The sequence below is a fragment of the Vicia villosa genome, linkage group LG3 (assembly GCF_029867415.1).
Source record: "Vicia villosa cultivar HV-30 ecotype Madison, WI linkage group LG3, Vvil1.0, whole genome shotgun sequence".
In the NCBI taxonomy this organism is placed as follows: domain Eukaryota; kingdom Viridiplantae; phylum Streptophyta; class Magnoliopsida; order Fabales; family Fabaceae; genus Vicia; species Vicia villosa.
In genome coordinates, this window is record NC_081182.1 from 8,141,261 (window position 1) to 8,158,947 (window position 17,687).

The 17,687-nt window shown below is 34.8% G+C and overlaps 2 protein-coding genes and 1 long non-coding RNA gene across 3 annotated transcripts; 1 reads left to right on the forward strand and 2 right to left on the reverse strand.

The window, feature by feature from the left end:
• Window positions 1–269: 269 nt before the first annotated feature.
• LOC131657498 (uncharacterized) lies at window positions 270–1,232 on the reverse strand. Its single transcript, XM_058926888.1, has one exon. The coding sequence runs from the start codon at window positions 1,230–1,232 to the stop codon at window positions 270–272; it is 963 nt and encodes a 320-aa protein (XP_058782871.1).
• A 5,167-nt stretch (window positions 1,233–6,399) lies between these two features.
• LOC131657500 (protein NRT1/ PTR FAMILY 8.1-like) lies at window positions 6,400–8,561 on the forward strand. The gene is made up of 4 exons (XM_058926889.1): window positions 6,400–6,496; window positions 6,617–6,834; window positions 7,006–7,550; window positions 7,724–8,561. Exons 1-4 carry the CDS (start codon window positions 6,400–6,402, stop codon window positions 8,559–8,561), a joined length of 1,698 nt encoding a protein of 565 aa, XP_058782872.1.
• A 742-nt stretch (window positions 8,562–9,303) lies between these two features.
• Window positions 9,304–10,546, reverse strand: LOC131660212 (uncharacterized). Its single transcript, XR_009300764.1, has 3 exons — window positions 10,452–10,546; window positions 10,106–10,181; window positions 9,304–9,644 (listed from the first exon to the last, which is right to left on the reverse strand). It is a non-coding gene; the product is annotated as an uncharacterized LOC131660212 (long non-coding RNA).
• Window positions 10,547–17,687: the final 7,141 nt, after the last annotated feature.

Consider the following 17,687-nt stretch of genomic DNA (forward strand, 5'->3'; position numbering starts at 1 on the left):
TAAAGGTATTTTTTTTGTAAGGTGTACTGATTCCTGAATTGCACACTAGAAATCTGACATGCAAAATCACTAAATAAAAATATATACACAAGAACAGATCAAAATAATATGGTTGCCACTAGACTATTCATGGTACATCATCGTACAGCATACCTATTTATCAGTTTATTATTTTTTTTTTTTTGTGTAAGCAAGAAATATATTAAATAGAGAACTAAGGGTTCTCCAACCTTGTTACACAAATTCGGAATATTACAAACCAATTACAATCACGATAAAAAAGACACCGGGTCTTTACAAAAATCGTAAAAGTTACAATTGGAATAAGTAATATCTCTTAAGAAAGACCATCTCCACACCAAAGTCTTGATTTTCCACACTATATCATTAACATTCCACTCATCATTTTTGAAACAAACGCCATTTCTTGTCAACCAAATAGTCCAACAAGTGGCCAACCATAACACCCCCAATTTGTCTACTTTAATTCTTTTCTTACGACTCATGGCAATCCATTCCATAAAAAGCGGAATGCAATCTTCCTCCTTCCAACCCGAATAATCCATCCACTCACCAATATCTTTCCAAACAAGTTTAATTACATTACATTTGATAAAAATATGGTCTCTATCTTCCAAATGTAGCCCACAAAAAATACATAATAAATTAGATATAGGTAAAGCAATACCTCTATCTTTCAAAAGATCTTTGGTTGGAAGCCTATTCACAAAAAGTCTCCAAGCAAATGCCTTGATTTTGAAAGGCACCTCCATCTTCCATAACTTTTCCAAAACCTCGTCATTCCTATTGCTAGGACCATAAGGAATACGCCGGGAAGCAAACCGACCATAGCAAGATGAAACCGTAAAACCCCTATCCGTCCCATCTTTCCAACTCACTACATCCTTCTCCAAATTACACCCCTCAAACGAATCCAAGAGATTCCGTAATTCTAATAAATTAGAAAATAATCCCTCCTCCACCACCTCTTCCTCCGAAATACCCAAATCCCCCCATTTCCAAATACCATCACTCCACCCTCCCATACCCGCCACGGAAACATTTTTCAACAAAGAAATAGCAAAAAGTTCCGGAAAAACCTCCGACAAACAATCATCATTAAGCCAAGCAACCTCCCAAAACGGAGTGTTAAATCCGTTGCCCACTTTAAAACAACAACGCTCAACAAACGGATCTTTAAGAAAAGAAGAAGAATTACCAACCTTTAGCATATCGCGCCACCAAAAAGAAGAGGAAGATTTGTTAACAAGGACCCCGCCACCAAAAAGTTGCGTGCTTAAATCGCCATAACGCGCCTTCAACACATCCAACCACAACGCCCCTCCCCCCCCCCCCCCCCCCCCCATTAGCAATTCTCCATCTCCACTTATTTAAAAGAGCAAGATTAAAATCATTTAGATCCTTAATATTTAATCCTCCTTTAGAATAAGGCAAAGTCACCACCTTTCAACTAACCCAATGAATTTTCCGATTCTCGTTCACCCCTCCCCACAAAAAATTACTTTGCAATTTAGTAAGAACCTTCACCACTTTAACCGGCATCTTGTAAAAGGACATAGTGAAGATGGCAAGTGAACTCAAAATAGACTTCAAAAGCGTTATTCTTCCTCCAAGATTCAAAAACCGATTCTTCCACCCCATCAAAATAATCTTCATCTTTTCCAAAAGCGGATTCCAAGTGCTCTCCCTCCTTGGATTGAATCCGATTGGAATACCGAGAAAAAAGAAATTACTACTTTCTATTTTGCAAGAGAGATACAAAGAAGCCGCTTCCAAAAAGTTCAAAGAAACATTAATCCCGATCAACTTACTCTTATGAAAATTAATTCCAAGACCCGACACTAACTCAAAAGCTCTCAACACAATCTTAACCGCCTTAATGTGTTTTCACGACCCTTCCCCTATTAATAAGGTGTCATCCGCAAATTGTAGAAAATCCACACTACACCTCCGATTAATCACAAAGTTCTCATACTCTCCAATCTCTATGGATTTTCTAACCAATCTCGTAAGCGCTTCCGCCACCATGACAAAAAGAAAAGGCGATAAAGGATCACCTTGTCTCAACCCCCTCTTCACCAAGAACTCTCTAGTGGGGCTCCCATTTACCACCACCGACATGTCACTTTTAAAAACCAACAACTCCATCCATTTCCTCCATTTTCCAACAAAACCCATATTCAAAAATAATTGTCTCAAGAAATTCCAAGAAACTTTGTCATAAGCCTTTTCAAAATCAACTTTAAAGAGGAAACAAGGTTTACCTTCTTTTTTGGCAAAATCCACCACTTCATTAGCCACCAAAACCCCATCAAGCAATTGCCTACCCGGCACAAAAGCGCTTTGATTCGGCGAAACTAAAGAATTCAACACCGATTTCAATCTCCCCGCCAACATCTTCGCCATGAATTTGTACATACATCCCACCAAGCAAATCGGTGTATAATCATCCAAAGAAAGCGGATTGGCGGACTTCGGAATCAACGCCAAAAAAGAAGAAGTAACCGCCTTCGACAATTCATTTCCTTCGAAAAAATGATCAAAATATCTCACGAAATCTTCTTTTAAAAAAGACCAACATCTTTTAATAAAAAGAAAGGAAAATCCATCCGGACCCGGACTCTTAGAACTCCCACAACTCCTTAAAGCTTCTTTGATCTCCTCTTCTTGAAAAGGTCTTTCAAGCCAAATCTTGTCTTCCTCACTAATACGATCAAAATTAATTCCTTCCAAATACGACGCCATCCCTTCCTCCTCTTCGAATTTTTTTGAGAAATGATTCGCCACATAATCTTTGATTTCCTCCACCTTGTCCAACCTCCCATCCAAGGTGTTAATGGGCCCTATATGATTTTTAGGACTGAATTGAACCAAATGTTTTGGTTTGATATAACTGTTCTTAATTCCGAACCATACCAAACAATTAGAAGACCGTTTTTTCCAAACTAAACCAATTGTTAAAAAATCAAACAGTTATATTTGGTTTTAAATTGTTTTTCATAAAATATCTATTAACCTTTTTTTAATTTTATTATTTTAAAAAAATGATTTTTTTAATTTCGAAATAACCCAAAAAATTTTTCGGAAATAAAAACGACTTTTTTTTTTTTCACAAAAATTTGAATTTTTTGTATTTTTTTTTTAAAAATTGACTTTTTAATTTTGAAAAAAAACCTAATTTTCTTATTTTGGGGAAAAACCAATTTTTTATTTTTGAAAAAAAATCGACTTTTCTAATTTACCGGAAAAAACAATTAAAAAAAAAACAACTTTTCTAATTTTTCGGAAAAAAATGACGTTTTTATTTTCGGAGAAATCGACTTCTTTATTTTTTGTAAAAAATCGATTTTTTTTTATCTTTAAAAATAACCTATTTTATTTTCTTCCGAAAATTCGATTTTTTGTTATCTAAAAAAAACCGATGTTTTTATTTTCGAAAAAATTGACTTATTTATTTTTTGTAAAAAAGCGTCTTTTTTTTTACTTTCCTCGGAAAAATCTATTTTTTGTTATTTAAAAAAAAACAAATTTTCTAATTCTTTGTAAAAAAATTGACTTTTTTATTTTTGTAAAAAATCGACTTTTTTTATTTTCTTTTGGAAAAATTGATTTTTTGTTATTTTAAAAAATTTGAATTTTTTTATTTTTCAGAAATAATAGACTTTTTTTTTATTTTCGAAAAAACAATTTTTTTTTTATTTTTAAAATAAAAAAAATTAATTAAATTTTTTTATTTTATAAAAAAATTCAATTTAAAAACTAAAGTAAGAAACTGTTCAGTTACGAGTTAATTAGAAATTGATTAATTGCTTAACGATTTGATTCTTGAACCATTAATAAAATATAAGTTTGATTCACTAAGTAATGATTTGATTATTTTACATTCGGTAGATCAACGATTCCGTTGAACCCATGATTTATTTGAACAACCCTACTCACAATGCACTAATACGTAAAATCTTAGTTATAGCTTTAAGCTTTAACACCCGAAAGAGTTTTTTTTCTTTTTCTTCTAAACAGTTTACAAAAATTAAAGGAGATGTCAAATTCATATCTAGTTTCAATCAATGCTTATCTATGTCTGCACTGTTTTCTTCTAAAGAAGAAAAGTTTAACTTCAAAAAGCTTTTTCCAAAAATGTTAAAAGTTTTCATATCATTTAATAACACACTGCTATAAAAGTACAAGCATTTCACATACTCATGTAGAAATATAAATATTTTATCAAAAAGAAGAAGATCAAGTGTTGCAGAGTGGAAAGTTGAAACAAACATTCAAGAGGATCAGAATTCATAATCTACACAGTAAGTATTATTCTTCCCATTTCATTTCATATGTTTTTCGTTCAGATAAAATGAAATGGTGTATCCTTGGAGTGTTCTTGGACTGGCGCCTATTAGGAGTCCTGGAAACTTAAAAGGAAGCTGTCCAACTTTACAGAGCATAAAGCTCTCCACAAAATCCAAAAAGGAACCTCCTACATTCACTCCAAAGATAATTCTCATAGGAAAGTTCCCCTTAAGCCTATACACCATCTCAAAACTCCTAAGAATGGCCTTAATAGTGCATAGGTTCTCCAAAGGCGTTTTCCCATGCATCACAATGTCATCTGCATACTGGAGGAGAGAAACCACTAAATTGACGTACCCACTTTGAACCGAAGGAAAATACCTAAAGAAACTACCCTCTGGATAAAACTACTGAGGCCTTCTACCACCAAAAGAAAAAAAGGGACAAAGGATCCTCTTGATTAAACTCGTCTAAATATTAATTTCCTCTAATAGCTATCAATTAGTTGGCTTAAGAGAACAGTTAATGTATATTATTTTTGTCTGTATTTTGAATTTGTTAATCTCTTGGTGGAAGGAGGATGTTTAAACATGCAAGATTGACTCTCTTTAGGAATACGTTTTCAGTCACCCCATGAATATATTTTTCTTAGAATCGAAAATCGATTTAGTCTAACTTGAATTCAACTATATATATATATATATATATATATATATATATATATATATATATATATATATATATATATATATATGTGTGTATGTGTGTGTATGTGTGTGTTGTGATATTCACCTTTATTGCTCATAAATGGAAATATAACTCATATGCAAGTAAATTTGTGATATAGTGAAATCTCATATCAATATGTTAGGTCATGGTATAATACATTTGATTATTTGTCAAATAAATTATAATCTAGCTACCATAATGCAATTGAACTCCATCATGCTCAACACTCAATTCCCTAACCAATCTGGCGACCCATAAGTCCACTTTGACAACAATTGTCACTATTGTGGTTTAGTTGTAGACATGAACACTATAGATTAAATTGATTATTTCTATCAAATATATCCATTTGAAAGAGTAAATATGCATCCATTGTATGCCTCTTATCATCCATATCCTATGCATAATTTTAATCAACATATCATATAATCAAAGGAGTACCATGTATATTGCTAACACATGACACCACAACCTCTTATATCTTTCAAGTATATATAAATACATTTGATGGATTCCCAATGACACTTACCTAGTTTAGACATAAACTTGGAAACTTTAATTTTTGTGCTAAATATGGTCTAAGGAAACCATAGAATACAATAAACAACCAACAACACTAACATAACAAATCTTTAGAGCTTAAAGTGATTTTCCAATTGAGTAATCACAACCTTCTTGCTACCCGTGTTAAGTTTATCTAACACATTCTAATCATAACATTTTTTAGATAGTCATAACAGTATATCACTTTTATTCATATGAATTTTCATCCCAAGAAAATTATTGGCAAGACCTAAGTCTTTCATGTCTAACTCCTTTTTCAACAAGATTTTCAGTTCATTTACATCATGTAAATAATTTGTAGTGATTAACATATTATCATTGTGATATAAAAGGAAAATAAAAGAACTAGCATCAAGGCTCCTAACATAAACACAACAATCATACTCACATCTAATCTAATCTAATCTAATGTAGTCAATCTAAAATATGTAAATCATATTATTTGTTCCACTGCTTTGGAGTCAATTTAAACAATATAAATACATCTTCAACTTGAAAACTAACATTCCTATCCCATTATCACTGAAACTCTCTGGCTTTTCAATATAAATCTACTTATCTAGATTACGGTGAATAAATTTTGTCACACCAATCAACATTTTACATTAGATTATAGTAAAAGAAAACTTGAAAATCAATTGTGATAGTTGAATAATCTATGGCTGAAGCAACATGAAAATCAATTGTTCAACTATGACAATAGATTATAGTAAAAGAAAACTTGAAAATTTTCTAAGTTCAAACAAGTCTACATGACAAATTCTTAATTTTTTACACGATATGTAACAGGAGGAGATGGAATTTAAGGTAAGCGATGATCGCGTGGATCGACATGGTAGAATTGCTGATAAACAAACAACAGGAGGATGGAAGGCTGCTCCATATATCATAAGTATGAACACAATATTTTGATATAATCACAATGTAAACATAATTCTTGCAATGTTTGCTGATGTTAGAATCACAATGTAGAGATAATGCTTACAATGTTTATTGATGTTTTTGTTTTCAGTGAACGAGGTGATAGAGAGGGTGGCGTTTATGGCAATAGCAGCGAACATGACCCGTTACTTGGTTAGTGAAATGAATCAAACGATACCAGATTCTGTTACTCATGTCACAGACTGGATTGGAGTTGCTTATGTACTCACTCTCCTTGGAGCCTTTCTAGCAGATGCTTATTTGGGTCGCTTCAAAACCATTATTACTTTCTCTTCCATCTATGCCGTGGTAGCTAAAATTTACTTACTGGTTCTCACTTTCCTTATTTTTCATTGATTTTGTTTGATGATGTTCAAGAATTAACTAAATCATCAAACAATTTTCTATTCAAATTGAGACTTTGTTATTTTGTAATTTCAAAAGATTCAATTATTCACTATTTTGTATATTATGTTGCAGGGTATGTTTATGCTAACAATTTCAGCCTCCTTCAACACATTTCGCCCACAAAGAAACAAAGAAGCAAGTCAATTTCAAATGTCATTCTTATTCGCTGCACTTGGCCTCGTTGCTTTAGGTACAGGAGGAATCAAACCTTGTGTATCATCCTTTGGAGCTGATCAATTCGACGAAGGAGATGAAAAAGAAGTCCAAATGAAATATTCATTCTTCAATTGGTTTTACTTTGCAATCAACATTGGTTCACTTCTTGGAATTACTTTATTGGTTTATATACAAGAGAAAGTAGGATGGAGTTGGGGTTTTGGAATACCAACAATTACTACAATTTTATCTATCTTTGTTCTAGCTATTGGTATTAATTATTATCGTTTTCAAAAGCCAATGGGAAGCCCTTTTACTAGGTTTCTTCAGGTTGTTGTAGCTGCATTAATGAATCATCGAAGAGGAGTGGTTGTAGAAAAGGAAACTCATCTCTATGAAGTCGAGACAACACAATCTGATATTATTGGTGCTCGTAAGCTTCAGAGAACTCCACAATACAAGTTAGTTAATAAGTTACTACTTAAATATGCGGCTTTGGTTCATATATTTTCTAAACAACTTAAAGAGCGCAAATTCCTATGTATATATAGATCAGTTACATCAACTATTCTTCTGTGAATTTAAAAAGTGAATTTTTGTGTATATATAATATTTGTGAAAAATAATGTTGTAGGTTTTTGGACAAAGCAGCAGTTGTAACTACAAAAGACGAGATTAATGATAGATGGAGTGTATGTACAGTAACACAAGTTGAAGAACTCAAATCAATCATTAAAATCCTTCCGGTGTGGGCAACTACCATTGCACTTTCAATTTCTTTCGCTCAAATGTCATCTTTTTTTATAAGTCAATCCAACATCATGAATCGAAAACTAGGTAACTTCGAAATCCCAACAGGTTCTGTTACCACTTTTAGTGCCATCAATGGCCTCATACTTGTCCCCATCTACGAGCGATTCTTTATCCCAATTCTCCGAAAACTTACTGGCCACTACCGTGGTATCACATCGTTACAACGGATAGGTGTTGGGCTTTTCCTCGCGACAATCTCTATGGCTTTAGCTGCAATAGTTGAAAAGACAAGACGCGAACACTACCCGCAACTGCATACCATGAGTGTTTTTTGGTTGTCGCCGCAGTTTATCTTAATTGGCGCTTCTGAGGTTTTTACCTATGTGGGACAGTTGGAGTTTTTCTACGATGAGGCAACTGATGGGACAAAGAGTATTAGTAGTGCAATGTTTTTGTGTGAGATCGGAATCGGAAGCTGGTTGAGTACTGCGTTGGTTAAGATTATTATAGCCACGACTGGAGGACAAGAAAAAGGATGGTTAAGGAATGATCTTAATAAAAGCAAATTGGATTTGTTCTATTGGATACTAGCAGTTATCAGTGGTATCAATTTGTTGGCTTATTTGATGGTGGCAATGCATTACAAAGGGAAAAAACCAGTGATTGTGAGAGATGAGAACATGGTCGAACTCAACAAAGATCAACACATACAACCATGAGTACACCATTCTTCTTGTTAATATTCTATGTAAAATAATAGTTGGTGTTATTTCTTTAAGCATTCTCAAAACTTTTATAAAAAAATGAAAAAAATAATAACTCGATGCTTCTTCAAATTACATGAACAATTTTTTTTGCTACACAAACTTGTCTAACACATATTCTTATGCATCAAACGGATAGATAATCTTGGGGAATTTTGAGAAATCTTATTTGAAATTATTTTCAAATATTAATACTTGTCTGACTACTTAGAAGAACTTACCAAACTAAATGAATTATATAGTACACATTACCATTTGTTTTAATAAGTTGTATGAGATTATAGAGACACACTACTAGAAATACTCAAGTTTCCTGCGGATTTACCTGCGGATTTTAGCTAAATTTCCGCAGGAAACTTTCCTGCGGATTTTCCTGCGATTTTTTGTCCCCAGCTAAAATCTTCGTGGTAATATTTTCGGCAGCAAGTTCCACAGGTAAATCCGCAGGAAATTTTCAGCAGGTAAATCCGCAGGAAACTTCCGCAGGTAAATCCACAGGAAACTAAAATCCGCAGGTAAATCCGCAGGTAATTTCTATCTCAAATTAAAAAAAAATTATAAACTTTTGAAACATTATAAAAATCTAAAACATTTTTATAATGTGACTATGTAACCATAATATAAAAATAAAATTATAATTTAGAATATTTTGAATTATAATGCAAATTTATAGAACAAGTTACTATAAAATCTGCTACAAAGTTAAATTAGAGGACGCCTCAGCAGTTTTATTCATCATTTCAATCTCACGATTTCTCTCCATATCTGTTTGAAACATTGCCATATTAACAAATAACTCTAGGTTGTATTCCATCACTTGCCATGTTAACGCTAGTTTTTCATTTTTCCTTGACTTCATTCCAACCTTCATTGTATTTCCAATTAAATCAATGGGAAGTGGCTGCAGCGGAACCTGAACCATTGGTGGTTCATTGTTATCTTTGTTCTCTATTACTTCATCATCAACAATACCACTTGATTCTCCAGCATTTTCTTGTTCAAAATCACTTTCTTCCACATAACTACTCAAAATTTGTCCTACATAAAAACCAGGGTTTAATTTTTTTTCTAGACCAACATAGAATGAAATCACCAAATAAATGATGCATTGAGTCATAAACACTTCAATATCATCATATAATAATAAGAGTGTTAGACACAGTATTTTAACAGTCATAATAATAATGATATTCAGAAAAGTAAATACACACATACATTTAATAAAAGCAATGAGTTTTCTATAATATTAATTTTGTAACAGATAGAATATGGTTCAATTCAAGAAATCAAGAACAACAGCAGAAACCACTATACTAGCTACTACTGTAACATTCTTTTTCCATCTAAATGAGAAACAGTTTCGTTTAATGGAAAGAAAAGTGTAGAAGGTTGAAAAGATTCAAGAAGTGAACAAGAAAAGGGTATGATCAAAACATGCACTTTCCATTGATTAAGCATAAAGAATTGAAAGAAAAGGAAATTAGGATGATGAAGAATACTAGAAGATCTTGCGTTGGAAATGCTTTGGCTTCGACGAAGATTCGTTGGAATGAATAACCAGAAATGGTTTCAACACTGAAAATATGCTCTCAATCAAACTATTGGGGACTATTCGGTTATGTTGTTGGTATTTAACAGAAAAATTGAAATAGATGTATAATCCAGTGTGGTATAGAGTATTATAGCTTAGAATGTGACTCACTCTTACTAGCGTTGTTTATTCACATTATAGCTTAGAATGTGACTCACTCTTACTAGCGTTGTTTATTCACATTGTGAACTACAACTAATAAGGTAGTTAAAATGAACGAAATGCGTAACTAATCAGGAGGTAATTAAAATTACCTGGATCATTCCTGGATGGTCTCTGGTGTTGTTTCCAGGCCAAGGTGTACCATCTTGCATCCAAATACTTGTGAATGAATATGGTACATAATAACCACTACAACACGGAAGACAAACAAAAGCGCTTTTTTTGGCCTTTAACAGCGCTTTAAAGCGCTGCCAAAGCCAGCGCTGGCCTAGGTAACGAAAGCGCTTTTAAAAGCGCTCTGGTAGACCCTCCTATAAGAGCGCTTTTTCCAGAAAAAGCGCTCTGGTAGACCCCCCTATAAGAGCGCTTTTTACAGAAAGCGCTCTGGTAGATCCCCCTATAAGAGCGCGTTTTCTGGAAAAAGCGCTCTGGTAGACCCCCTATAAGAGCGCTTTTGCTGGAAAAAGCGCTCTGGTAGCCCCCCTACTAGAGCGCTTTTCCAAAAGCGCTTTGGTAGGTTGCGTTTTTTTTTTCTTCTTTTTTTTAATCTTTGGCAGCGGTTTTTGTAACAAAGCGCTTTCGTATGTGGACCTTTAAGAGCGCTTTTTAAAAGCGCTGTCGTTGCTAAATGAGATATTTTAAAGTGCAGCCTATAATTTCAGCCTCCCAGATCGACCTGTAATATTTTCGACCTGTAATATATTTTCAACCTGTAATATTTTTGACCTGTAATATATTTTCGACGATATATTTTCAACCATAGGTAGGACTATATATATACTAATATAATACCATTATAATATCCAAAATTATATATATACATCATTATGTCAATCAAACTAAATCTCTAACATCAACAATATTATACTTCAAATATTAATTGGCAACAATATGAACAAAGTTAGTAACCATATATCCTAGAGTACTATAATATTCTCTTCAAATCGACACAAATCCTACTACATGAATAACTGATGAATATAAAATTGACACAATTCCTCTTTGATTTCTTCCAACTTAAGTTTCGTGTAAGAAGCAGCACAGAATTCGTCAAAGTACTACAGAATAAAAACATAATATGAATGATTTAGTTAAATGTAATAAATTATAAGAAGTTATCTAATTAAGTTATAAATCCATACCGTGATTGGAATCTCTAATTGATTCATTTGAAGGATTTCTTTCATAAACCTCAAAACAAAGTATCCGCAGTCTGAACTGTTCCGCTGTATCGGACACTACATAGAAAAACAAATAAGATTTTATAGTTGTCTTGTTTTATCAAGTAGCATAAATATTATAAGCAAAATTGTGAAAAATAATGTACCTGCACTTTGATCCAAGTAATGTTGTTTGATTTAGTCCAGGATACCTGTGCGTTTCGTTGACTTCAGAACACTTGTATTGATCTAACAAAAATATAAAAGCATATATTTAGATCAATCTCACAAATAATTAAATATATAAATATACAAGAATATTTAGAACGATCCCACTTACAAATCAATAATTTCCTTCATAGCCGGATAATTGCTCCACTCACCATCTACCGAATTCAGAAAATATACAACTTCTCTTATCGGGTTGATAGCAAGCAACAACCAGTGTGCTCTATAAATTAAAACAATAGGTTATATGAAAATTTTGCTACGCAAAAGAAACAAAGATTAAATGAACCAAGAATGAGAAACTAACCCTACTGGTCGGGTATTATACGCCCAAAGAATCAGACTTTCTGTATTGCCGGATGACATGAATCTATCGACTAAGCGCTGTCTAACTGATTCCGGTTCCGAAGCAATTGTCATTCCGCTGCAATGGGCGGAAGACACGAAACGGAATCTGTTTGACAATGCAGTCCCGCGCAACACTCTGTCATGCAACAACCTTAAATAAAAACATTATAAACATATTAGCGGATTAGTGAATAACCGGATGTATGAGTGCATATTAGTGTATATTACCGGATGAGTGAAAAACATAATAAACATAATGTGTAAATAAATTGTTCGACTAATTAAATAATATATCGGATGAGTGAATATTACCGGATGTACGAGTGCATATTAGCGACGCCTAGTTGTTCTTGCGTAAAAATCTCTTCCAAGTCATCTATTGCAATATGTGACATGAATTCAACACCAAAGATACCTTCCTCCATATTGATTTGACGGAGAGCACCTTCCTTCAAATCGGACATATCAACAAGTGTTCCGAGCGTCGTCCGGTATCGAGCCACAAAAGCACCACCTTTTTTTGCCGCTTGCTTCGGAGGACCCTTAGGTGGTACGCTACGAACGTCCTGTGTCACTTGTTGTGACCCCCGAGCAGATGCCTAAAAATCATATAAGGATCGATAAAATATAAAATCATGCAGTTTTAGATTCAAATTATATATTAACACCTTAAATGTACCTCTTTTAGTGATGCAACAGACTCTTCCTCCTGTAAAATCCCTTTGCCCTTAATTGCGGGTTTTGTAGGAGTAGTCTAAAATTAAAATGTAAAAAATAATTAACGTAACGGTGCAGAATTGACATTCGAAAACTAAATGATTCATAATGGTTTTGAATATACCTCATCATCAATGATAATGAGCTCCGAGGGCCATGCAACAAATGACCCTATTGCATCTCGCATCAATGTTGTCTCTGAGACCATGTCAGGTACCGGTAGCACCGTATCATGATCTAATACAACATCAACTGATACTTTCAGGTGTCCATCCGGGAGCGGTCTATGGTGAAGTAAATCTCCCACAGTGTTGTGCACTTTTCCCTTGCCAACTAGGCGATAATACGGTGCCGATAAGTATAGTTGGCAAGAATAAATGCCCTATTCCAATAGTAAATATAAAGTCATTATCGTTAATAAAATAGAACAATTTGTAAGGAAAAGAAATTGTTGGTGGTATTCTAGAGGTGGTATGTTATAAATTATAGTGTTACAGAATTCTGCAGAGGAAAACTGGTTTTTGACACTTTTTGCACTATACTTCCACTGGTGGAAGATATGCTTTAAAACTGCACTGGACACTTTTTTCACTATACTTCCACTGGTGGAAGATATGCTTTGAATATGCTATTTTACTGAATTCACCACCAACTGATATATCTTTCTTAACATTACAAAGCCTTTATATAGGCTTGAATCAAAACTGACTTAGAAGACAATAAGATGCTAATTAAGATGAGGACTCTTTGGTTCTCTCAATCTTAATGATACAATTCTAACATAACTCTAAATAAAGACAGTAATTATATTATGATGGTTACAACTCTTTTGCACTTCTTTCATAATGCTTACTCATAGTGGTGGTTACAACACATTAATTTTAACACTCCCCCTTAATGTGTTGCTCTTTAACTCCCATTGCTTCTCTAAGTTGTTGAAATCTTCCTCTTGGTAGTGCTTTGGTAAAAATGTCTGCAAGTTGTTCTTCTGAATTGTAGAACACTAACTGCACATCACCATCTTCGATCACACTTCGAATGAAGTGGTGCTTTATATTAATATGTCTTGTTCGACTGTGGAAAACAGGATTCTTCGCCATGGCTATTGCTGATTTATTGTCACAGTGAAGCAGCAGACTTTCTTCTTGCTTTTCTCCGATATCTTCAAGTATTCTTCTCAACCACAATGATTGTTGTGTAGCCAAACCAGCTGCCATATATTCTGCTTCAGCTGAAGATTGCGCTACAGTGTCTTGTTTCTTCGAACACCAAGAAATTACTCCTGAACCCAGGCTGAACACATAACCAGAAGTGCTTTTCATGTCATCAACACTTCCAGCCCAATCACTGTCACAATAGCCTTTAATTTTGAGTTTAAAACTCTTTTCAAACCTGATTCCATGCTCCATGGTTCCCATGACATACCTTAGAACTCTTTTTGCTGCTCCAAGGTGCAAGTGACTCGGTTTACTCATGAACCTTGAGAGTAAACTAGCAGCGAACATTAAGTCGGGTCGTGTAGCTGTTAGATAAAACAAGCTTCCAACCAAACTTCTATACATGCTTGCATCTACTAATCTTCCACCATCTTCCTTCTTTAATTTTTCATTCACCACTAAAGGAATGTCAACAGGTTTGCAGTCTTTCATGCCAAACTTTTTCAAAATATTTTCAGCATATCTCCTTTGACAAATAAAAACTCCATATTCATCTTGGTAAACCTCAATACCAAGAAAATGATGCAGCAAGCCAAGATCACTCATCTCATATTTTTTCATCATTTCTATTTTAAAATTTTCAACCATTTTCTTGTTGTTACCCGTATACACCAAATCATCAACATAAAGGGCAACAAGAAGGATATCATCTTTACCTTGATGTTTCACATACAAGGTATACTCACTTGGACTTCTTTGAAATCCTTGTTGACTGAAGTAGCTGTCAATTTCACTATACCATGCTCTAGGGGCTTGTTTCAACCCATAGAGAGCTTTCTTCAACTTGTAAACTTTTTCTTCTTGGCCTTTAGTCACAAAGCCTTGAGGTTGCTGCACATATACCTCTTCTTTTAATTCTCCATTCAGGAAAGCTGACTTCACATCAAGTTGGTACAAGTTCCACCCTTTTTGAGCTGCTAATGCAATAACTGTTCGTACAGTATCCAATCTTGCAACTGGGGCAAAAGTTTCACAATAGTCAATTCCAGGCTGTTGTGCATAGCCTTTTACTACCAATCTAGCCTTGGCTCTTTGAATTGACCCATCTGGATTATGCTTCAATTTGTACACCCACTTTACTCCAATAGCTTCTTTCTCATTTGGCTTTTCAACTAGCTGCCATGTTTTGTTTTTCTCAACGGCATTTATCTCTTCTTGCATCGCATTCCTCCAAACATCTTCTTTGATTGCTTCATCAAAATTTTCTGGTTCCACAACACAATAGTTGCATCTTGCATAAATATCACTCAAATCCTTTAATTTTATTGGAGTTGAGCTGGGAGATGATGAACTTGAACTTGGTGAACTTGGAGAGGATGAGGAACTTGGTGTACATGGAGCCGGTTGCTCATTCTCAGCTGCTGAATTTTGTTGTTGTAATATGATTGCAGGGACTGTTTTCTCCTTCATTCTGTCTTCTTCCCAATTCCAAGAAGCATTCTCATCAAATACAACATCCCGGCTAATGATCACCTTGTTTGTCTTCAAGTTGTAAAGTCTATAGCCCTTCGACATGGAACTATAGCCAATAAAGACACATCTTTCACTTGTTTCTTCCAGCTTTGTCCTCTTTTGTTTAGGAATTTGAGCATAGCAAACACATCCAAAAATTTTAAGATGGTTCACCGACGGTGTTCTTCCACTCCAAGCTTCAAATGGAGTCTTTTTCCATACTGCCTTTGTTGGACACCTGTTCATCAAATACACATCAGTGTTAACGGCCTCGGGCCAAAAGGTTTTAGGTAAACCTTTATCAAGTAGCATAGATTTCGCCATCTCCATCACAGTTTGGTTCTTTCTTTCAGATACACCATTTTGCTGAGGTGTATAGCCAACAGTGAGCTGTCTTTCAACACCTTCATCTTCACAAAATTTGTGAAATTCATTTGAGATGTACTCCTTCCCTCGATCACTTCTCAGCATTTTTATAAATCGGCCACTTTGTTTTTCAACTAATGCTTTAAACTTCTTAAAGATTACAAACGCTTCAGATTTTTGTCTCATGAAATATACCCAAGTCATGCGGGTAAAGTCGTCAATAAACAAGATAAAGTACCTGTTTTTGCCATGAGACAAAGTATTCATAGGACCACACACATCTGTGTGTACAAGTTCCAACACTTGTTTGGCTCTCCATGCACTTTCTTTTGGAAATGGTTGCCGGTGGTGTTTGCCTAGGACACATCCTTCACACACACCAGATTTTTCTTCGATTCTTGGTAGCCCATACACCATCTTCTTTTGATAGAGTAACTTGAGACTTTCGTAATTCAAATGCCCAAGTCTCCTGTGCCATAAACATGAGTCATTCTCTTCTCTGGCCATCAAGCTTACATTTTTCTCATAGTTGAAAGATAGTGGAAAGCTCCTGTTGCTAGTCATCTTCACAACGGCAACACTTCTTCTTTCTGAGTCAAAAATTCTGCACTCTCTATTCTCAAAGTTTAGAGAATAGCCGTGCTCCAAAAGTTGTCCAATGCTAAGCAAATTTTCGTCTAATTCTGGCACATAAAGCGTGTCATGCATGACTTTGCTTCCTTGCTTTGTGGTGACTCCAATGCTTCCTTTCCCTTTCACTTCGACATGTTCTCCATTGCCCAATTTAACTTTTGAGGAAAATGAAGAATCAATGTTTATAAATGCTTCCTTCTGTCCAGTCATATGGTTGCTACAGCCGCTGTCCAAATACCAAACATTTTTACCTTCTTCATGCAATGCTTTTTGACAAGCAAAAAACAAATTTCCTTCATCAGATTCTCCTTCTGCGTACGAAGCATGTTGCTGATTTGCAAGACGACAATCCTTTTGAAGGTGCCCGAATCTCTTGCAATTGTGACATTGCGGTTTGCCTTTGTTCCAACACTCCTTCTCGTCATGAGTGCCGCTGTTACAAATTCTGCACCATTTGTTTGATGCTTCATTCCATCTTCCGCCATTTGTGCCTCTTCCAGATCTGCCACGTTGGTTTCGACCTCTGCCTCTGCCTCTTCCAAATCTGCCACCTCTAGAAGACTCACCTCTAGTTTGTATTTGGGGCTTATTTTCACCATTGTTGGACTGAATATTGAGTTTAGATTGAAAGGCACACTCAATTGATTTTTCAGAATGTCGTAACATCCTTTGCTCGTAGGATCTTAAAGACCCCATCAACCCTTGAACAGTTAAGGTTGATAGATCCTTGGTTTCTTCTATCACACCCACCATTGGGTCAAATCTTGCTGTCAAACTAATCAGAATTTTGTCAACAATTCTGCGATCTTCTATCGTATCACCATGCGACTTCATCTGATTCACCAACTCGGAGAGTCTGTTGAAATACTCATTCAGGCTCTCCTTCTCCTTCATCCTTTCATTTTCGTAATCTCTCTTAAGAGATTGAAGCTTCACCGTTCGCACCTTTGAGTCTCCTTCGAACTCTTGTTGTAGGATACTCCAGGCTTCTTTCGATGTTTTAGCTCTCATAATCCTTGGGAAAATGGATAGAGAGACTCCTCTTTGAATCATTCCGAGAACTCCAGCATCTGTGATCTTCTTCTTCTTCAACTCTTCAAGCCGTTGGCTTGATTCTTCAGCTTTTTCTTTTGATTTTTCAGCCTCCGTTGGTGCCGGTTCTTCATATCCGTTTTTGACATACTCTAGAACATCCAAAGATGTGAAT